This window comes from Struthio camelus, chromosome 3, assembly GCF_040807025.1.
Source record: "Struthio camelus isolate bStrCam1 chromosome 3, bStrCam1.hap1, whole genome shotgun sequence".
NCBI classification, from domain to species: domain Eukaryota; kingdom Metazoa; phylum Chordata; class Aves; order Struthioniformes; family Struthionidae; genus Struthio; species Struthio camelus.
Window position 1 is genome coordinate 60,654,378 of NC_090944.1, and position 23,558 is coordinate 60,677,935.

The 23,558-nt window shown below is 39.8% G+C and overlaps 1 protein-coding gene across 6 annotated transcripts in view; it reads right to left on the bottom strand.

The window, feature by feature from the left end:
• Window positions 1-222: 222 nt before the first annotated feature.
• CDK19 (cyclin dependent kinase 19) overlaps window positions 223-23,558 on the bottom strand; it is a 134,859-nt gene continuing 111,523 nt past the window's right edge. For 4 of the 6 annotated variants that reach the window (XM_068938032.1, XM_068938035.1, XM_068938034.1 and 1 more), the window contains 7 exons: window positions 17,201-17,344; window positions 16,842-16,911; window positions 15,570-15,642; window positions 10,853-10,950; window positions 9,225-9,303; window positions 4,829-5,095; window positions 223-1,307 (listed from right to left, as the gene is read on the bottom strand). In XM_068938032.1, coding sequence (XP_068794133.1) covers window positions 1,176-1,307; window positions 4,829-5,095; window positions 9,225-9,303; window positions 10,853-10,950; window positions 15,570-15,642; window positions 16,842-16,911; window positions 17,201-17,344 — 863 coding nt within the window. In that variant the 3' untranslated portion in view covers window positions 223-1,175. Of the gene's footprint in view, window positions 1,308-4,828; window positions 5,096-6,201; window positions 9,106-9,224; window positions 9,304-10,852; window positions 10,951-15,569; window positions 15,643-16,841; window positions 16,912-17,200; window positions 17,345-23,558 lie in introns of those variants that run through there. The other 2 variants (XR_011140169.1, XM_068938036.1) reach the window with 2 other exon arrangements.

Sequence of the window (23,558 nt, forward strand, 5' to 3'; positions counted from 1 at the left end):
GCACAGTAATTTTTCTTAATTATTCATTCCAACATAAAATGATTAAATGAGTTTGCTTTTGTAAATCTTAGCATTTCTGTTACCTTTTTATTTAGGAAACTGACTCAGGGATGTGAAAGAGAAGCTTAATTTATAGAACTCTCATATACATTAATCAGCTGTTTAACAGAAAAACAAGCCCATCATCCACACTCCTACTGAGACTTGAGGGCAGTAAATACATTTTCCTGACTATTTTGGTGTCCAGCCTGGGAAGACATTCCATTCTTCTGTTCCAATGGATCCTGAAAGCATCTCCTTTTTACGTGACTGTCACGGTTTCATTTAAAATAACACTTAAGTTAAAACCAGTCAGAGCATGATCACTGTGATTTCAAGAATTCAATGTGAATGAGTTGAGAAATATCAGCAATCTTCTGTTTGGTGTTCAGTCCAGTAGCATATTCGAAGCATATTTGTCGCTGCAGAGAGTTGGGTTGCTTTTTTTTTTTCCTTTTTTTTTTTCTTTTCGCTTTTTTTTTCTTTTCTTTTTTCTTTTCTTTTTCAGTTTTAAGACCTCGCCTGAAAACTAGACTAATAAAAACAGAATAGTAAAATACTCTGGAACAGTAAAATTTGCTGTTCTTGACATCTATGAGCAAAACAGTAATATCCTGTGAAAATAAGATAGTGCTTTAAAAAGGTGCAATATACCTGTATAGCTAAACTGGTTTGCCTAGTATAAAACTAACTATATACAAGCTTGAAAGCCTGGGAGTTCAAGATTTTAAAACTTTAAAATCCCAAAGAGATTTGAAAAGACCGATTTATGGCAATCACTACAGCATAAGGAAGGTGCACCAGGAATCCTTCAAAATTCCAAAGGTTAAAGAAGTTAAGTGCTGGGTTCAGATCAGAAGGGTTCATTAGAGTAACCACAATGAAACACATGCAAGGGCAGGGAAGAAGGAAAACTTCACAAGAATCTCCTTTATGGCAATAAAGGGACAGAGTTTGAGGTGGGGGGCGGGGAGGGGAAGAAAAAAGTCTTCAATAAGTAAAGTTTTCCTTTTGTAATTATGAATTAATTCTGCATCATAGTTTGTATTTTTGGTTCTTCTCGTCGTTATGAACTTCATATTGCTGGAGTCTTCTGGCTTTTAGTCCATTCCTTTGAGTGCAGTCTGTCAGGCCTCTCAGTACCTGTGAGACTGATGAGATTGATGGTACTGAGAGCTCTGCTGAGATGATGTGGAATAGCCCATTGTACTCTGGGACTGAGAAGATCCCTGAATGTTGCTTTGGTAACTCAGGCGTGAGCTGGAGTGCTGGAGAAAAAGAGAAGGGGTTTAGGGAATGAAAAACAGCCTGTTAGGACTATGCAGCTCAGGAAACTTCTAATCTCTCCAAAGCTCATTAAAATTTAACTGTTGGAGAAACTAACTCAACGGTGTTACTGTTTAAGATCCCATAGAATAAGTTATCAACCTGCAATATTAACACAGCACACAAAATATGCTAGGTCGCTGGCAGACACCTGGAAGTGCAGCATGTACACATCAACTTTCTGAAGGAAAAATATACAACATAAAAGAGAGATCAGATTCCTTTCTGAATTTCAATTGTTTCTGAAACTTATGTCTATCATGATTGTACAGAACTGTTAAATTAATGCAATGACAAACAACTGTTAGGGACACACACTTTCCAAGATGGGTAGAACTAAAAGCTGCAGAGCAACAATGCATTCTATTGCTGAGAAAAAGACAACCATGCCTACCTAACCAGACTTACCTAACTTGAGAAAATGTCTGGTAAATTAAAATGATACAATCTTAGGCAAGTCTTTCAACGTGCTGCTTTATCAACTGGCAGCAAGGTACCTGCCTAAAGGTGGGCATGTGCATTTGCAACACCCTAACATTCATTTCCCTGAACGTTCTTTTTTCCACTGTTTGAGATGTTATCTCAGTGGACCCCAACCTCAGCAAGCCAAATCCAAGGAGCACTTGCTACCTCCAGCCTGCTTAAATTGCATATTTATTACCATATTCACTCCCTATCACGCATTAATAATGAGCTGCATCAGTAGTTCTTCTCTGTTTCACACACTACAAATCACTGTTTGCATTAATAGCACTGATCAGCGTACAGGAGCCTCTCTAGCAAGGCAAACCCCATTGCAGTCCACAAGAAAAGAAAGTCCCTGAGAAATAATCTGTTCATAGTTTGCAAGCAATTTGTTTTCAGCCAAGTTAAGAGCAGGAGCACATACTCATTCAGCAAGGAGTCCTGTTCACTGTCTAGGTGATGGCTCTACGCAGCTGTGCCCGAGTCACCAGCAAGACTGCAGCCAACAATAATCCTCCACAAAAAGTGTTAAGGGTCTATATTCTGATCAAAATATCAAAATTATGATTTACAGAGACCCTGCGAAAGAGTTTGATTCCTCAACGGAAACCCGGTGGAGAAAGCGGGTCTGTGAGAGTACAGCATTGTCCACACACCAAGAGGCTATTCAGCGAAGGCAGTACCCAAGCCAGCGGTCGGTCTCATCTAACAACTGGATCCCAACTAGGAGAGCTGTGAAAGCAGCCTGACAGCTTTCCACCTAGATGACGAAGACTAAGAACCTCAAGTATGGGCAGTGTAAAACACTTCTGCCCTTTATGCATAGTTTACATAGAAATATAGCTTAAGAGTTCAGTCTTGTGGCCCACTGTATCTCTGTATAATATCAACATACCCCTTAGGCTGTATGGAGTGGCTTCACTTGGTCGCAAAGGTCAGTTTGGCAGATAATAGCTCGGGACATTGGCTTTGGAAGAGATGTCTCTCAGTGGCAAGTATGCTGCTAATAACAAGATTATGCTTAGCATGCATGGTTGGATGGCTGAAACAATGCCTCAAACCTGGAATTTGTCTCAAAATTCTTAAAGTTTTTGCAATGTTTCACAGGAGAGAATTACGACTATATGACATAGGAACTAGTTCTGGATGAAAAGCATCAGCTTACAGTGCTAAGCAAAAAACCAAGGCCACATAAGGAGTGCCCAGTAAAATTAAGGAATTGCACTGTCATTTGTAGAAGCAACAGACTGCTGTGGGTGAGGTACAAAATATTTTCAACAGAGATTTTAGATTACAGGCTAAACGAACCCCAAAGCAGAGGGATTCTTCCTCCTATTTCTGACTAAGATATAATGGATTAAATTAATGCCATAAGACGACAAGAACACATTAACTTGCCCCTGCTTATTTTAGTTCCACAGAAGAGAATTTGTTTTAACAAAGTCAGACTTGGACAAATTGCAGACATTCCTTTCTGGAACAGAAGAGAGCCAGCTAGAATTAAAGGGCCGATAGCCAAACACAAGTGTAAAAATGGATAATCAGACCATACAATTTAGCAAGTGACGTAAAGGGAACATATAGATCATTAACAGCACAGGCATCAGAGTCTAGAAGGAAGGAGTCGTAGGGGGTAAAAAATCATCTAATTATCTCAAAAGAAGAGATTTAGACTGCCAACAACTTGTAAGAGGGAAGTGTGCCAACAATTCTGAGAACTTTATAAGGATTCTATAATGGATATCATCAAGCACAGCACACCAGTCCCCAAAATATAGACCAAAACAGGCCAGCCATAAATACCATGTAGTCAGACAGCTGCAGGGGTCTGTCCAGACCTCAAGCCTGTCTGGAACTTTTCAAAAAAGAAACCTAGCTGTCTTTACCCTTAAATTGCCCTCAGTGTCTTCACGAGCATTTGTAATTAAGAGTAAAACAGAAATCGGAGAAAAACGTCTGGCACGGAGAAATCAATTGTTTGTGGAGGAGGTCTGGAAGACTAAGTCAAAGCAACTCCAGAGATGATTTTTTTTTTTTTTTTTTTTTAAGAAAGTTCCTTATTTTAAAGTTAAAAGCAGCCCGAAAAGACCATATCCAAGGTGAGACCCTCTCAAAACACAGTAGCAGATATAATCCTTAACGTCTTGTAATATCGATCTATCTTTTGTTCTATATTTATAGCAAGTACAAAGGCACAAGTACTCAAGAGCCCGGTTCATCCAATGCTTTGTATATTTAGTGCAAGACACTTTTTCAGCAGAGAGCAATCATAATTCTAGCACACAGGTATGCAAATTCAAAAATAATTCCGTGATACTGCTTTTACTTATGAATTCTAACATTACTGTACCAGAAAATACGAAATCTATTCAACTCTGGTCATATCAGAAATGATGTGCGTGTTGGTGCCCTGCTTCAGCATGAATCATACTGATGCACCACTATATCATTCCTGTGCTACCATGCAGTTTTTCTTTAAAACTAGAAGTACAGTTAGCAAAAAAGTTACAATAAACTACAGAACTGCTCCATGCATGTGACAAGATAAGCTAGAATGGAGTAAAAATGAAATGAACGAGCCTAGTACTAGCTTGGCTTCTGCTTCTCAGGATGTGCTTCTCACACAGGACTTCCTCTTGCCAAGAGGCACACAGCATCTAAGCGCATGCAATGGTTCCACTGATTTCAGCAAAACTATTCTCAAACACAGAGCTAAGTACATGGTTAAGTGCTTTGCTGGAGTGGGCCAGTCCTCAACACCAGGGAACCACTGATAAGACTCCTATCGGTACTCTGTTGAAAATTACTGACTACAGAACATAACCTTTTTACTGCTGTAATAGGATTTAAACCCACATTTTTATCTAATACATCAGAGCATGCCTGCTCATGTTAAAAGGAAAAGTCAGCATAAGATGATCTGTTCTTGGGGTGGGGAAGGGAGAAGGCAACACTTTGGCCCTTCTGTGTCAAAAGCCATAAAAATTCAAGAAGGTACCTGATAATCTGAAGGCATGACAGGCCCGCCCGAGTTAGCGCCTGAAGGCCCTATGCGTGGTTTCTTGGTTGGAGGCACCTGGTTGAGGCTGGAGTCCTGACTGTGCTGGAGTCCCGTGCCAGCGCCCCCTCCTCCCGCGCCGGCGCCGCCGGCCGTGCCGTTGGTCTGGGTGCTGTTCTGCTGCTGCGGCTGCGGCTGCTGCGGCGCTGCCTGCGCCTGCTGCTGCGGGGCTGCTTGCGGCTGATGCTGATTCGGCTGCTGCTGGTTCTAGGAAAGAGGGCGACAGGCCACCGTCACCGGCGCCCCGCCGCTTGGCGGCCCGCCGGCACCCAGCCGCACCCACGGAGCGAGCGGCAGCCCCGGCCGCCCCCGGGAAAATCACAGCAGGGCTGCACGATGGGCGAAGCGCGGCCCCTCTCTGCCACTATGTACGGCCCTGGGGTAGCCCTGCGCTCACCGGGGAAGGACAGGCTTCCTAATCAGGAGTTTAATTCAGCACTCACAGAATCACTTGCGGTTCATTTTTGGTTTTGCTGTGGTGGTTTTGTTTTTTAATAAAGCAAGCGAGACCAGAACTGGAACGGGAGTGCAGTGACTTCGAGAGCTCGCCAAGCACTCAGGCCTGAATATCTGAGAGGAGGATGGAAGGAACTATTTATAAGTCAGTGATCACCTAATGAACTGAATCAAAAAACCCAAAATTTTTCTAGAGCTCCGCGGCAGACGTGGTGAACCACAGTAAATCATTCTAAGTGCTTCAGTGGCTTTGTTCACTCAGAACCAAACCCACTTTTCAAACTCTCCCGAACAACACATTACGATATTCTGAGGAGGCTGCCAGTGTTAACGTCAGAAACCTAAGCAAAGCGAGACCAGAGAAATGATATCACTTTTTCCAGGTTACAAGGAAATGTGGTGCCAGAACCAGAACAGCTTTCATTACTTTTTGCCTCTCCCGTGCTTTCAGCATCTCGTACAGAGGGGAACACTGGGAACACAGTCAAGCATGGTGTGCTAGGTATGGGGTCAGAAAATCCAATTGAAGTAACAGAAAAGTGAAAATTGCCCAGAGATAAGTAGTTGAAGGAAAAAAGAAGAGGAAACAGCTGAAGGAAGAATCTGGCAACAGAAAGAAAAGACTAGTTAAGGAAGAGAAGTCAGAGAACTGAGATGACACAGGGGCCTAGCAGCAAGAGAGACAAAGAGAAAGGTGCCACAAAAGGGAGAAAAAGGTTAAGAAAGGGAACATGAGCAAAAGACATTGCACTGTTCTGGCTCTAGACAGTTACAGACTGCAGGGATGCTTAGGAGACTGGAGGGAAAGTTGGAAAACCAGCAGGGTGCAACCATGACCTCCTTGGTGAGACACTTACAAGGAAACACCATCCATTTGTCTGCTTTCAAGCACTAGGGAACGCTCCTCCAACAGAGCACTGAAGCAAATAAGAGAATTACAAAGAAAAGCCATTTCACTCCAAATGTGAGATATGTAACTTGCTCCTCGTGAGGAGAAAAAAAAAAAAAACTACAATATTCATGGCTTGAGTTAAAAAGCCCTGCACTTAATAAAACCTCTAAAATACCATATGGGGTATGGAACATTTCAGGATAGTCTTTTTTTTCCCATAGCAAGTCTGCTTATGTAATTTTCAAAGCTTTGGTATGATAGACTTTTATAAAAACCTCCGATTACTAATTTCTTGGAAATCACAGCAACCCATTGCCACTAGCAGAAACTTCTTGATGCCCCCAATACTCAAAAGCCATTTAGTTACCTCAGATAAATGATAATGAAAAAGTGCTGTGATGCCATTCATCACAACAGTTTCCCAAGATACATTCAGATGAAATTTGCAATGATACATTCGTTTAAGATCACAAAGAAACATTGCATCTTCAGGGGCTTAGGGGTGGCTTTATTTCCATCTAACGTTTAGCCAAACCAATATTATATCCTACTTCCTGCAGTCCTCAAATCCCATCCCAGTCAGATTCTATTTCCAGGGAGATTTTCACAAGCTAGCTTAATTAATTTTAAAAGTTCATCATCTTTTAAGAAGCAATTTATCTTGTTGATAACAGTCTGAGTTTCACTTACACAAACAAGCTCCAGTAACTAAACCCGCATTTGTGCTAGAATTCTGAGATTCCCGTTCACATAGGGGCGTTCAGACGCAAGAGACGGTGCTGATACTGTGAGAGCTGAAAAACTGCAATTTTGTTACATGTAAACAAACACAGCAGGAACTTGCATAATTAAGAACACCAGTTTGTCACAGGTCCTACGTTTTCCAGCTCTGGACATTAGCACAGAATTTACCTGGCTAGGCTGAGATTGCTCTTCTGTGCAGCTACTGCTCCTACTGCCTTCGAACACAGAGATCTACTCTGTGTTAGATTCTGGTTGGGGGTCCCAGCTGTTACTGGCAAACCATCTTAGTGCGGAAAACAGTTTCTGCCAGCAAAAACGTGCTCTGGTCAGCCTAGTTCATGGTGGTTCCTAAATGAAATAAACCTGCCTAAAGTTTAGGTCTAAAGCTAGCAATTTATTACCATATGTCACCTCTTTGATATACCCAAGTTACCAGAATGAAAATCCAGTCCTATCCAGCAGAAATGAATCTAGCAGAACCCACTTAATAGAACTGTAATGAGAAAAGAATCTTCTCATTTTGTTTTATGAGCATGCATTTAGCTTTCCTGACTAGTAATTCAACAATCTGAAGCTGCTTATGTCAAAGGTTCTTCAAAGAAGATGCAAGTTCCTAATAAGCAAGCACAGAGAACCCCTGCAGGTTTCTAAGAGTCAAACAAACAGATATTTATGGTTTTAAAACAAATCAGAAAGTAACACTATTAAAAAAAAAACAAACTTTCACTTGTAACACCACTATAAAGAAACAAAACATGGCACAGGTCCAATTTTTAGAGCACTCTTTGCCTTCATATATTCTGCACTGTGAGAACAGATTCAATGAGTAATGAGTGACTTAAATTAACTAAATGGTCTGAAAAAAGATTTATTTACAGCGTGCATAAATACGTGACTGTCCCCAACAATCTCAAAGACCATTTATACAATGGCTGTTTTGAATATAAACATTCTATTGTTTTTTCCCCCAAAGGTCCCATGAAAAAACATATATTTACTTTTAAATACACTAACTTAACAAAAGCCAGAGTCATTTCAATTCATAAGGCTTGTTCTTGTTTTTAAAGCTGTGTTAGAGCCAAGCTGGTATCTAAATTACAATCAAAGCAGTATCGTGATTTTCATTCTATTTTTGTTTAGGTCCTTCAGTTTCCTCTTTCTGAAAAACTATCTGGGCAAAAAAAAAAAAAAAACCCAAAACAAAAAAACACTCACTTGACATTACCGTTTGCTCTCGGTACATAAAAATCTACAATATCTGTCCAGAAAACAAAATTTATTGCCTGAAACGTATTAAGATAGGCATACTTTTAAGCACAGCTAGGTTCTCAAGTTACACAGAGTATCTGATCCAGAAGATACACATAGTCAAAAGGTTCCCCCAAAACAGTCCTTCTCATGTAGTCCTTAGCTAATTGCAATTTAAGGCTGCTTTCTTCATCTTTTTCTAGCTATACATTACTATTGGTACCTGACTGTACACTTTTAAGCAAAAATAACAAGCTATCTTATACACTAGAGCACTACTATCCAACCTTCACAGCATAATGGGATACTCACCGTCTTTGTGTAGCACAGCTGAGCTACACACACAAAACAAATCAGGTATGTCCCAAATACACCAACATTTACTATGAATACAGGCAAGCTCTTGCCCATGTCTGAGGGGCCATGGGAAAGAGGGTATTCAGAGTAGATTGCCAATATCAGAACAGTTCATGTTCCTTATTACTCCTTTGAGGGCCCTTAAAACATGATCAGGAAACTGTGTGCAGATGGATGAAATATTCTGATGTAGTGCCAGAAGCAGGCTACCACTATTTATTTGAGACCTTGACAACCATTTCCCTTCAAATGGTTGGATGTATGCCAATCATACAATGGAAATACCGTTCTTTTCATGTGATCATGATGCATTTTCATCATGAGATGCAGGAGGAGGTAGAGGCCAGGTCCTCTTTATGTCCTCTTGGAATGATGGCAGCTGAAAGCATGCTACTGCCGACAGAGCAACTCATCCAGCTCATTCCCCATAGGTCAGGACTAACTGTGCTGGTAATATGACCCGAGACACCCCAAAGTCATGTGATACTCTTGCTGTGAAGCAGTTCTGAGACATTCTTGCCTGGAAAAACATATTTTTGGTTAACTGTTCTCATTTTATCAATGTTCTTTTGGGAGCACAACTCTTCCTTGCTGCATACTTGCAAGGAAAAAAAAAAAAAAAAAAGATGTTTATCATACCTTGTCCCCTTTCTCTTCAGGTTCATCTTCATTGAGGAATTCCCGTTTAGGATATGGAATCTGGCAGCCAGCAAATACACTGCAATATAGCAAACAGTAAACACTCAGCAAACTGGTATATGAAACACATTAGCTTAATGTTCTATTAAAAACATCTGAAATAAACACAGTTTAATTGCCGGTATTTGGTGAGTCCCACTTCCATAAGCGAATGGCACTGTAAACAGCCAAGACAGAAGCAGATACGAAAACTAGATGCTGACCATAATGTCAGAGCTCTTTGGTGCTGCAAGATGCCATCATTTAGAAATCATGGCATAGCTGAAAAGCCTGAATGCCAGACTGACAACCTGTTGATTCGGATGGCAAAATGAAAAAAATATAGTGTCACAGTAGCCATAGGTTCCACAAAACCTAGCTGCAGGATGCATGGCTCACTGAACAAAGGGCCTGATCCAAAGAGAATTAATGTCTTAAGAGCCCCTCTTTGACTTACAGTGGGCTTTAAGTGTATTTGCTGATCACAGCTACAGAGTTACTATCAATTAGTCTCTCAGGTCTTGTTCAGAGGAAAAAAAGATAGCTTTTAAACTGAGTTAGCTAATAGGATTTAGAAGATCCCTTGGTGTTTACAGCATTTACTTTATCATGATGTTATCCTGTAATCCAGGGGGAGCTACAGCGCTACATAGGAGAGTATGAGATAAATACTAGATAGAAAATCACTGGTGGATATTCAACCAGTATCAACTGAAGCAATTCTGGATGTTGGCAGAAATCTAAGATGTCAATTTACAGTACAATACAATCAACAAGGCATGATTTTTCAAGTGCCTAACCTAGGCGCTAAGTAGTATTTTGGCTTGTTCAATTAAAAAAAAAACTTCCTAGCCTCAATCAGACTCATCCTTCTGCACTCCAGTGAATATGTTCCCTCCTCCTGCATGGCCTGCTAGCAGAGGAAGCAGCGAAAGCAAAAGAGGAAGTCTCCCTGCATCCAGCTCCTGTGCCCTGACCCCCCGCGCTTCTCCAAGCTAGGAAGAGAAACTGGGAGAGGAAAGTCTGCCAGTAACAATTGACTATACCACTAGAATCGTGCACCACAGTAAAATATATAGATATGGATATACAAAATCTGTACTCTCAAGCTCATGAACAAGGGGACCTGTGGGATTTCAGGGAGACAATGATCCTTTTTTCTCTCCTGGTTGTGATATATCCCTGCAGAAGAGGGCACGGGAATGTGCTGTAGGTCAGAGAAGTGCCCTAGTCCTAGGGAGAGGCACAATGAAACTGGGCAATGGAGAGCAGGGCTGCGTGAGGCTGTGCAAAGCAGAACAGAACAGGCACAGATTTATACTCTGAGCACTGCAACAGTAGTGTCACTTCATTTGATAACAGCTTCAGAACTACAGTACTACTGATACTGGTATATTGCCCCTGAACACTCAGCTCTAGCATCAGTAGATACAGACACTTCAAAGCCACGCTAATAGTTTCTACTGAGCATGCCCGAACTACAGCTACAGCTAGCTATCTGAATTTTTTCAGCTGTCGCCTCATTATCAGAGATGAGCATTTAGCAGAGGGAAGATAACCCTGAAGAGCACAGCAGAGGGAATACATACTCTGATGTAGGCAGAGGATCCTCTTGAAAGTAGGGGTCCTGCAAAGCCTGCTCTGAGGTAATTCTCTTCGTAGGGTCCATAGTAAGAAGTTTCTGAAGCTGCAAAATATAACATTAGAAATAGCAAAAAGCTTACCAAACTATCGGTTTTCAAACTTACGACTTGTATCTCTTAGATCACGGACTGTTAAATTATCTGTGGCTTGTCCAGGTAAGCATAAGTTAGCATTTTGTGCTCAGTAAAGCTGCCAAGAAACAGAATGCACATCCATCAAAGCACTATGACTATGAAATACTTCCCACACAAGAAATACAGTTAAGGATCTGGCAGTATTAATTGTTAAGGCTGAACTGCTGTGCTAAAGCGGTACTAAATTCAGCCTTTACAGGTTCATAAAGCATCACTTTTACATAATGGTGTTTTGTTGTGGCACCTTCATAGCTTTTTTACTGTTCCTTACTGCTGACACAACAGGAAGACAGCATCAGAGGAGAACGCTCTGAATATGACCAGGACTCTCCATATTGCATTAGAGATGAAAACAATAAATCTTTCTCTCTCCCCCGGCAACATTTCAGAGTCAGCGCACTCTGCCACTCACACAGGTCAAAATCCCACTCTAATTGGTATTGACATGAGAAAGAGGAGAAGCAGACCCTTCCTAGTAACCTTTCTTCCTTGCTAGAAGGAAAGTAATAATGAATCTGTTAGCTGGACGGCTGTTGACTGCCCCAGACTTAAAAAGATGATGATAATTTATCAGTAGTACACAGTAGGAATTACAGTGATAATATACCTTTTCTAGTCTTTCTTTTTAAAATCACATTCTGATAAGCTCCCTATATGAGCTTTGGGTGCTCAAATTACATTGTACAGTATCATGCTCTCACACAATATTCTTATCTAATTCTAGTCAACAGCGAAAATACAATTCTTTCTGCCCAGGACATCTTAGCTGAAACTCCTATCTCCCAGGCATCAAACAAAAATTCCCTGGATATCCAGCAAAAGAATGGATTTTTGGCATAAGTACGTTTGGGTTTTGTTTTAATAAATTAAGATTGTGGTAAACACGTCTACACTCCAAGACAGCTGGTACAGTAAACAGCTGCAGAAAGCACTCATCCTCCTGAAGAAGAGATCATGCCCTGCATTTCTTCTCCCAGTGGTTGTATTTAACCCTACTTCTAGATAGGGTCTCATCAAATTCTCTGTACTTTTTCCACTTCCCACCCATCTCTCCTTGTTCCCTTTACTTTACGAGCCATGGACCCCAACAGACTGGCCAGACAAAAGCAGCTGGACTGGTTCTCCACCTATCAGACCAGCTCCTGAAATGATTCCTGCTGCTTATCCAGAAGTGTACCTCAAGATGCCCGCGGAGGTCTGGCATTGTACACACCCGGGGAGTTTGCATGGTACACTATCTATTCTGCTTTGTATTGTCGGATACCCCTTAGCCCGGTGCAATTTTAAAAATAATAGTAAATTTAATGGGACAAAGGGAGAGTTAAGTTATTGGTTACACAGCTGGAAATGAGAAAAACAAATTAATAGACAATTCTAGCTTATACATAACTAATGATCAGCCACAATAAGCTAAGCCGCTGGCAAACTAAGCCTCTAACTCAGAGTCAGGAAAAGCTTTCTGCGGCTACAGATTCTCTCCACTTTGGTCAAGATAGAATTTCTTCACTTTTCTCATTCGTCTTTTCTGAAGCTTTCCCAATGGTTCTTTCCTCCAACCTCATAGCAGCTTTTAGATTTATGCAAAATTTTCCTCCCTTGTTCTGAGACTGGACTCTGAGATACAAGGTGTATATGCAATTAAGCAGGACATTCTCACCTCCAAAAGCCCTCTAAGTTTACCTTCCTATTGTTTTCCTTAAATAGAGCATTCCTCCCAGCTTGTCCTGCTGGTATTTTCAAGACTATTGTAAACTTCATAAATCATGTATCATTAGAAGTGTTTCCTCTATATCTTATCAAATCCAATCTCTAACTTGCTGTCAGCTCCACACAGCAACCGCATATCATACAATAAATACGGGCTAACTACAGTTTTAATATTCATCATCTGTATTTCAAATCATCCCTCTCCCTGTCGTTAGTTCCAGCGGCTTGTGACAGCATTACAGGTGATCCAACATACTCCTCCCTAGTTCTTCCACAAAGACTGCAGGGACAAATGCTCATGTTCTTATGTGGCCACTCCTGCTCCTCAGTACTGCAGGTGGTCATGGGCAGAAGAGGAAGAATATAGGTTATCACCCCTGCACTACCACGCTCCTTTGCTCAGGAGAAACCTCCTCCAGCTTTCTGCCAAATATCACCCTCATCACAGGCAACCTCCACACGTAATCTGTATTCTCTGTCATTCAAAGACAAGGCTATTCCACTACTGCAGAAGATCTGAAGACATCAGGATCTTTTAATGAGCTGCTCACTCCCTTAATAATCCCTCTCCATCCCAAAGGATGCAATGAGTTTGCCCGTTTCTGGTAACGCCACACAGCATCACTCCAAGTGAGACGTTCTGCCTATCAGGGATGCTACCGTCAACTTTCTTTGACAGTATGGCGTTCTGTAGTTTCTGTTGCTTCTAGGAAAGCGAACCAAAAAAAAAAAAAAAGTCTAGAAACAATTTGCTTTCAGGGTAGCAGGTGCTATCACAATGTAGAAAGTCTGCGAGACTGGACTCTTATCAACAGACTCTCATACTTCTCAGCAGCTCTCCAATTCAAGACTATTGACTGTCAGGCTCTAATGGCCTGACATGATGGCTACAAATACAATGTTTGTAACTTTCCCAGGGCAGCAAGAACAGATGCCTCTCTTCCTGGATGGAAATACTTTTTCATGTAGACATTAACATTCTACCTCAGTCGGCAGAGTGCCATGATATCCTCCTCTTTGTCAAGAGTCGTTTGCTATCCTACTTGGTACCGTATTCACCTATTCTCTATCTGCTTAGACTCGCTGAACACATTAGCGCAAAATCACGATCAACAAAGATTACAAAAGTAGGTATCCTCAGAGGTCATCTTACAAGATAGAGGTTACCTCAAAAAACAACCTAACTCAGATATGAGCAAGGCGCTTCAGGAAGCCTGCTTCAGAATCAGTGTACCTCCAACCTCCCAGGCAAGTGCATTTCTAATCTCTTGATATGAGAGAGCAATGCACACCTTCTTCCCTCCAAGCTCTGCTGTTTTTGAGGATCTTTCACAAGATAAGACAGGTACCGATCCTCTTTGCAGCAGCGTGGCTGTGGCAATTCTGGTGCCTGGAGCTCCTCAGTGCAGCAACGACATGCCTAGAGAGTTGTCCGTGTTCCTGCGTTTATTTTTTCACAGGGCTCTGGGGGATCGACCTTTGGGAGACTCGGCAACCTCCGCCTCTGTGGTCTATCACTAAGCCATCCCTATTCACCCCTGATTATTAACACTGCAAAAAAATTGACTAAGAAAACCTAACGGGTTTTCTAAGCAAACTAGGTTTTCCTCGAGATGTTCAGAGCAAGCCCTTAGACCTTTGGAAATCTCAGTTCCTATCCTCAGGATTACACAGTGGAATTTATAGGGACACACTTATCTATTTGTTCAGTCACGGGTGTACCCTGCATTAACTTTAATTCACTACTTCTCCATCATTTGCTTCTTTACCTTAACACAAAAGCAGGCTCTCTAGTGGCTTTCACCTTTAGGAGACAGGAAGAGAACTTCAGGTGCTAACTAATGACATCTCGTAAAATTGTGGCCTTTTCAGCTAGTGTCTTCCTCCAGACCATTCCCATTTCTGCCTAGTAAGGTAGGGTCATGAAATTTAATTATTTTTATTCAAGTCTCACATTTCTCTTGTGAATGCTTCCCTTCATATGCTGGGTATCAGCAAGTCCCATCATCCCATCCACTTAGAACCAACCTATTCTGTTTCTACAACTATTTTTGTCATTATTCAGAAGATACTAACAAGCCAAAGAACAAAACTTGCAAGCAGACTGCCAAATTGAATCTACCTCTAATGATGAAAACAGTGTGGCTTGAGTTCTGCTGGTCTAACAACCTTATTACAGAAACTCCTTACTCATGGCATTAGCAAAGTCACTTTGAACTTCAGTCCTAACTATAGAGAGCACTAAGTCATCACAGAGGCATCCAGAAATGATGCTGTAATAGGCAAAACAACCTTGTAGTCAGCTACAATGAACGACTCAACTAGGTAATCGACAAATACACAGTATAGATACCCAGAGTAGAGGCAGAGTATTGTTAGAGGGAAGAAAAAACAAAACCAAAGAAATTTACTACAGGAAATAATTAAATTTCTTGAAGATGTTTTGCCCAGATGCACATTTATTATCCTTTCTTCCCTTTTTTATACAGAACTCGCTAGCTCTTGGGAGTCTCGAGCCAAGTGGAACCAGGGGATACATAACACTATTTTATTTGTACAGCAAGCCTGCACAAGGCTGGCTACTCAAATGCCCCACAGATTTAGTTAGGTAAACGCTTCAGATCTCGGGCGGCAGCAGTTTAAGCACACCCTTAACATGAATGTATATGAAGAGAAAAGATCTCAAAAACGGCCAGCTAGTGAGAAATAGCTCTCTTTTACATTGGTGTTTATTAGAATAAGATAGAAGAACAGACACAGATAATACCATCAGAAACACATTTCACTCCTATCGTCACAGTGATTTTCAAATCGTACCTACCAAAAGGAAAACTTTGCTGTCAGGCTTGACTTTGTGTTTCTCCATGTATTTTATGAGGCTACTATTGGCATATCTGAAAAGTATTGTTAACAAAGACATTTCAGAAACAAAGCAACATTAAAATACAAAACTATATCCAGTGATCACAAAAGCATCAGCCCTTAATAAGTAAAATGTGAAAAGGATTGCTATCAGAAATCATGTTAGACATAGCTAGTAGTTCACACTCCAAGCATGTCTTTCACTAGTAGTAGTAGCAGTACTAGCAGTAGCATCACCTGTGTATAGATTGTTTCAACGGAACATGCAACTTTTATACTGTACGGATAAGCTGTTGACTTCGGTGTACAGCAGAGCAACTCAGGTTGAAGTTTACATGCTAGTTTTCTAAAGCAACTCTATCACAAAAAGTGCAGAGCAGTTCTTAACAATGGAACAACTAAGCTATTACGCTGTTTCTCCCACTTGCAATTTGGCAGAGAAATTAGTTTACCGCTCTATCTCCCCATCCCCACCTGCAAGAAATCACAAAGTCCTTATAGCTCCGGAGCTTGAAAACACCCAGAACATGTATGACCTGTGCCATGCCTTGCCTTTAGTCTGTAAATTCAGAGGTTAACTATATCTATTTTAAGGAGGAAAAAAAACTTCAGGCACAGAGAAGCTTCATAGCTTGTCTAAAGTCAGCATAATGAATTCATGACAAAGCTGGACATAGAATTCAAAGCTCCCAAATCCCATTCCTCCGGCTTAAAACATAACCTGTGTTAAAACATAATCCTTATGCCTTCTGATCTATCAACATCACCTGACTAACTTAGTCAAAGCACTTCGCAACCCTAAAAGCAGGAAATTCTCAGATCCTGGATGGGCTTTACATCATCACCTCTTGCGTACATTACCTTCCACAGCAACTTATGACCAACACATTACTGGCTCACATCTCTGCTGGTAGCTCCCTATTCCTTCTCACACAAAATGAAGGAAGTTATCTTAAACAGCTAATACAAGTGGTTTAAGCAACCCCATTCAATGGTGCCTGCCATAGATTAAACGGTGCTTATAACGGCCCCTTCTAGAGGACTGAGAGAGCCATCCAGCTGATGCTTTTAAGCACCAGGGGGAGAGAACACCCTTCAAGCAAAACAGCTCATTCGAAACACAAGAGCTGTCACAGCCTTAGAACCCAAACACTCAAAAAGTTCGAAGACTATAGGAGCTAATCTCTGCCTATGTGCTGTATTCACTGAGCTTTTGTTACCATCCACTTACGTTGTTCTTCTAAAATCTTTTTGAAGAGTTGGATATTCAGGCATCTTTCTTATGTCTTCCCAATCTTTATCTTTGTGGGCAAAAAAAAAAAAAAAAAAAAAAAAAGAAGAAGAAGAGAGACACATTTAAAACGCATTTAAAATACTTAAAGGATAGGTTAAGTAACACATGAGAAGAAACAGCTACAGAAGTTGTTTTGACTTTTTATGTTGTTGGTATTACTGTTCCATAATTGTCAGCACTTCCAGATCCATCACACTGACAGCTTCTATGTACCTGTACAAACAACCAGGCATTTCTTCTAGAACAAAATTCAATTCAATACCGTTATGTCTGGCCCTTTAATGAAAATAAATTACCTGCAGGGAATCCCATTACACTGAAAATGCGATCTAGCTGATCATGATGAAAAGGGTTACTTGTTTTGATGTCCTCCTGACGACAGTGAAATATAGGTTCCGAAGTCAACAGTTCAGCAAATATACAGCCAATTGCCCAAATATCTAGGAGAGAAGGAGGATCATTCATGAGAATTCACTGTGTTTCATCACTCTGATTTTTGTTTCTTTACAATTCCTAAACGGTCTGTATAACTACTGTAAGATAAAATGCCTCACAGTACAATTAGATACAATATTTTTTGAAAAGGTATTAACATAATAAATAAAAAGGGAAAAAAACTGTATCTCCAGATTTTATAAGCAAAATCACAGTCTCCAAATTCTGTTTCAAATTGTACCCTGGCAGTCCAGCACCTAATGTATTCATAGTTACGGCAGAAACCCACATAATATTTGCTGACAACATAGCCTAAAGGGCATTCAACTGACTATCAAAACCAGAACATTAATCCCCCCGCAAAGGATACGTGCAAATAAAAATTCTATCACATACTTCAGAACAATTGCAAACAGATCATTGATAAGTAAATACATACTAATAAGGAAGAGACGAATGACTCATATGACGAGACAAATAGTGCAAGCTAGATAAAATGGAGAAACAAGATCCCAATTTTAATTGAGATTAGAAGACTGATTACCAAATTAAGAAAAAAAAATACTTGACAATTAACTCCCATTGGAACAATGCTACAACTGTCTCATCTACATCTCATGCGCAAAACAACAGCATGATATACTGCTGTTTTAATGAAAGGAAATAGCAACCTCCATGTCATAAACTTTTCATTAATATGCTTTTCAAAACTAAATATACCATGCACAAGAACAATAGTTTCATTTACAGTCCAAGAAATTTCTAGAGTACATGTAATCATTCTAGCTACTACTATTACCAACAATCCTAGTGTTCTGTAAGACCTTAATGCTTTATTATGTATCTTAAAACAAAAGTATGAATTTGTCAGTGAGGAAAAGATTCCTAGTAGGGAAAAAAAAAAAAAAAAGATTTGTTACATTTACAAATATAATGTGCCTAGGACATAACTCTGGAAAAAGATGTCAAAAATCAGACAACAAATGAGCATGGATTATTGAATGCAAGGGTGTAAAAACCTTGTCTGATAGCTGAGGATAGACTAGATGACCCTGGAAGAACCTTTTGAACGTCATCAAATTAAATAGTATATATACAGAAAGCAGCTTACCATTACTTTAAAGCTATAATAGACAGAGAACTACCTAACTGGTGTTTGGCTTATTAGATTCAAACCAAACAGAGTAACACTTTAAAAACAAACAAACAAACAAACAAAGTCATACTCTCGTTTTTGCTTTCTGCATGCAACTAACCTGAAAGACTTAAAATCTACCATCTCTCATTGCTATTGTCCGGACCGTGCTGCCTAAGACACATGCAGTCTATGGAGAAAAGAGACAAGCACTACGTTTCCTACTTTTCCTCTAGAATCATAAAAAAAAATCTCCTTTACAGGAAAGTCTGATAACTTCTCATCAGACTTTACGGTTTCAACAGGGTATGACTTGCTATATGCATTACATCACTTTCCCAGGTTTTTATCTTGCTTTGATTTTCTCATTAGCATTATCTGCATGAAAACAAGATCTTTAGCGCTAGAGATGTTATCTCCTCAAGCAGCTAAAGCAGCGTATTAATCACAGCCCCTACCTGGGCAGTAGGCACAAACTATCTACCATCATAGAGAAATAATCTATTACTTGAAGAGCAGCACCTTCATTTAAAACTACTTATTCATTCATTTTCATAGCAAACGGCAAATCTTCATGGTTCATCTAGAGGCCAAGCAGGTTGTAGCCCCAATACTGTGGCCCTCAGCAGCACTCACCATCCATCATGCAGTGAGGGACCGGCTGGGTTGCTGCACATTCTTCTGTTCCTTACTGCTGTATCCTAACTGATTTTTTCCATCTGAAGAAAAAAAAAATCTAGTATTCTTGCTGACAGCAAAGCTGAACTCTGAAAAGCTCCCTGACGTGCACACTTTGAACCTCTGATTCTTCGTGAGCTGAATAGTGTGAGAGAAGGACCACCGGCGTGATGAATTCCCATTTCCTGCCTCTCTGATTTATATAGACAGCACACGTAAAACACTTTGAGAATACAAAAAATTACATCTGAATAAACACCAATAACTTCAAGTTGGTGTTTAATATACTTCCAGACTGCATTACTGGACAAGTCAAATATGAGTATACTTGAACACTAATCAGTCGTTATGTTCTTCAGTAATTCACTTTGCTGGGGTTCAACTCTTTAGGCTTCTTCTTAGATACCCTTCAGCTTCAAAGAATTAATATAAAGTACCCAAAAATACTTAGTATAGAAAGCCTGAAGCTTTAATTTCCCTAAGTGAAGATTAAACAGCTGGAAAAGGTCTTATAACCTGCAGTTCTAACAGGTCAGGGCCTTTTCTTCATGAATCTAACTTTGTGTAACCTGATCTTAAACACATCCTTGACACATATTGAAACCATTCTCACTGTTAATGATTTTCTGTCAAGTTTGCATTTTTTGTAAATTTATAATTTACAGTAATTATTTACCATGTGTAGCATTTTTTTTTAGCAGGAATAACTTGTTTAATGAAGTTATTTTTTCCAGAATTAATACACGCATCCCTAAGAGGCACTCGTTCCTTACATTGTTCGTATGAGTCAACCAAATATGAATTTAAGATCTGACTATGGAAAAAATGTGATAATAATTAGTAATTGCCTAAGCAGTCCAATTTCAAATGTTTTCAGAATACGGGCCATAAAGAAGACTAATGATGATTATATCCTATTAGGATCAATGAGTCTGTTCCAGATAAGAAGTACTGCCCCTTATAAGTGAGCATTTACAAAGCAAGGCTTGAAATAAGCAAACAGTATTTTTCAAATGCAGTACATTTTATTCATCTAGTGCCTATCTACCTTTAATGCTACGGGAGCTTCTTATAATACTTATAACTAATACTGTATAACAGCTAATTATAAATAAGATTAAAATGTTTAATGTTTTTTTTTTAAAAAAAAAAAAAAAGGCAAAATTTTCCAGTAACTTTCCAACCGTTCCTGAGCCAAAGCTAAACCAGAGACAGCATCTATTTTAACTTGTATGTCCAAGAACCACTGAAAACTGGGCCACACACATCCCATAAGGTTGTGCTGAAGACAAAATGTTTTCCGTTCTGATGTTGCAGAAGCATCCAAATAAATACACTAGAGTGATACAACTGTTGCTCTAAGGATGGTTGTGTCTTCTACCCTTTCCTCCACTATCATGAGGTCTGAGAAACGATCCATGGTTAAAGTTGTTCTTCATCAGGGAAGCAGCATACTAGAATAAGCATAGAGGAGGTGTGCTCCACAGAAGAAGTGTCTATAAGAAAAAAAGATTCTCATGCAGGCCACAAACTTCCGAAGGTCCACAGACTTGACTGCAGAGTTATTCGTAAATTCAAATGCTAACATGATTGCCATTCTTTCAACTACTTCGCCCTCCAAGACCTCCAGCTTTCCTCACTTTCCTCAGGTTTACACTGAATGCAAACGCAAGCCAATTTTGCTCTCTGGTTCTGGAAGTAAATTCATTTTCTCTGATTGAGGGGTGGGAGGAAAGGCCCTCATAGCAAAGCCCTTTCCCTAGATTCTCCAGTGAACAGCTTGCTCAGGTCCTATTAACACCTTTTGCACCAGTGCAACATCCTTCCACTGTAATGATTTTTCTCAGGTATAACATAACAACTCTGTAAAGGGAAAAAACAGCCTTTTAAAGGGGGCCCCTTGCTGCTGGTAAATAGATTCTTCCCACACACATGCAGGGGTCCAGATCACAAGAACGTTTGCATAGCTGCCCACGTCCCAGTTTTGAAACCTGTGATGCTAATAGCTTTCCAGGTCAGCTAGTAAATCTCAGAAAATCCTGCATGACCCGCTCTACTTCAGCACCGTAGCCCAGGAGCAAGTACAAAGGATGCCAACGTAGGTGTTCCAATGTTAGGGCTGATTAAGCAGGCGGACTTAATCTTTCTACGACTTTCTACGACAGAACAATCTCATTTCTGTATTTATGCCAGGATTTTGGAAACATTCTTTAGGAATACTGAAACAGTAAGACAATTTATTGAGACAACAGCCTTGATTCTCAAAAGGAAACATCTTCTCCCCCGCATATTAACTATGGTGTTTCACTTAAGGCAGAACAGAGACAAAGATGAAATACCTTGAATTTGTTAACTAGATCCAAGGAAAGAAAGAAAGAAAAAAACCAAGCCGTTAATCTTACACAGTTCCAAAAAAAGAAATTAAGAACTCAGGATTACTTTTTGGAAAACACATTTATTTACTGGCAATTGACGGTTAGCGAGGTTTACTTTAGTAGCACTGGTATCTCAACCAACCCGGATTTTTTTTCTTTTGGAATTGAACACAAAGTATAGATTCTAGAAGAAGTAAAAACACTGGTAAAAGACGCAAGTAGCCTAGCAATGGAGGGACACTAGAGTACAGCTTCTCTATCTCCACCAAGGGTGGAAGCAATGACCGACGTAACCATAAGCTAGTTACAGCAAGGCACTGAGCCAAGCAAGGCAATCCAGGACACCCACGAGCTACAACGTCCGCAAAAGATTCATCTAAACTTTCAAATCAAATCAAGGACAACATCTGCCCCAAGAGACAGAAAACCTGGAAGAGGGTTGTGCATGCAAAGTGCATCTATTTTTTTCAAATAAATATCATTGGGTCTAATGAAAAGGTACGACCTCCTCATAAAAAAAATTCTTGCATTTCTTATGCTGAACACAGCAGCATATTCTGAACTTATCTTGCATCTTGATACTCAGTGACCTGGGAGCACAGAGACACTACAGAAAAGAGTTTATTAATTTGTACAATCTTTAAATACCTAGAAATTAGATTACAAAGAAATAACATACTTTTAAACAGGGCATTTCTTGTTTCTGTTATCTGATAAGGTAAACAGAATATATATGTCATTACTACCCCCCAACAAAATTTCCTTTTTGTAAGCGGAGGTCTCAATTTTTCCATGCTTCATTAAAAAAAAAAAAAAATCTACGTCAACAAAATAGAGGGTGGGTGAAAGTACTTACTAGTCTCTTAAATTCAACACCTTCTATGCAAAACTGATAACAGGGTCAAACATTTACATGTGGCAGGCTTTTCATGGGGAAGCAAATACGATCTCAAGAAGCCAAAGGGCAGAAATTTGGTATTACTCATTGACAAGTTAGCAAAAGTTCACTGAGCTTTAACAGGATCTCGACAGAACTTGACTGAAGAACAGGAGTTTATGCTGTAAAAACACAAAGAATAAGCGTTCTGCAGACAAAGAATACCTCCGAGAAACCTGAAGGATGCTCTCAGTTGGCCAAACATTTAAGTGCAGTGCTTCATTTCAAGAATGCATACCTCCTGTGTCACGATGCAGAGTCAAGATAATTCAAAACTTTTAAAGGCAAAACTGTATCAATTAAAATTCATCATAAAAGCTCTTACCCTTATACTTATCCTCCCCCCTTTTTTTCTATCTCTATGCTTCCATCTCAGCCTTTTAAAGTAAGCTGCCCTTTCCTCATGGTTGTCGTACTAATTTCACGAACTTCAGTTACTACTTCTTAAAACTTTCGAAACATTTCGAATGAAATTCTGAGTTCATCGAAACCAACTGTGAACTTCTACAAGGGCTTTAGTAGGCCAGAATTTCTTTGCTCTCTTTAAGAATTACTTTAGGTTGTCAAAATATTTATTCTCCCACTTAAATTTCTATTCCTCAGTACATTTGCATCAAATGAAGATCATGGGATCATATGATTTCACACTGCTGCTGTGCATTACACACATTATCTAGCTTGTAGAGCTATTTTTAAATTGCTGCAGTGAGCTTGATGACACAGGTACCTAATATTAATGACTTAATATGAGGAGTGCCAGTAGGATCACCTGGCCCTAATATGTCTTCTCATGCAGCAAAAATACAATCAATAAACCAAGAATTCATGTTGAAGGACTTAAATATTTAACTTACAAAACTTCACAATAACTTGGAAATTTCTCATTTATGGTTGTCTATAGAACTAGGTATTTTCTTTGTGCAGCCTACGTACTGAAGAAGACAGGATATCTCAGGGGAAAAAGCATGTGCTCTTATTAACAATTGTACCATAAAGCACAAGAATTAAAGTTTTAGGGACATTAGTAGACCAAGCATTTTCTAAGTTTCCAACATCTGCCTTTGTAAAAAAGTAGCACTCTTTAAATACGATGC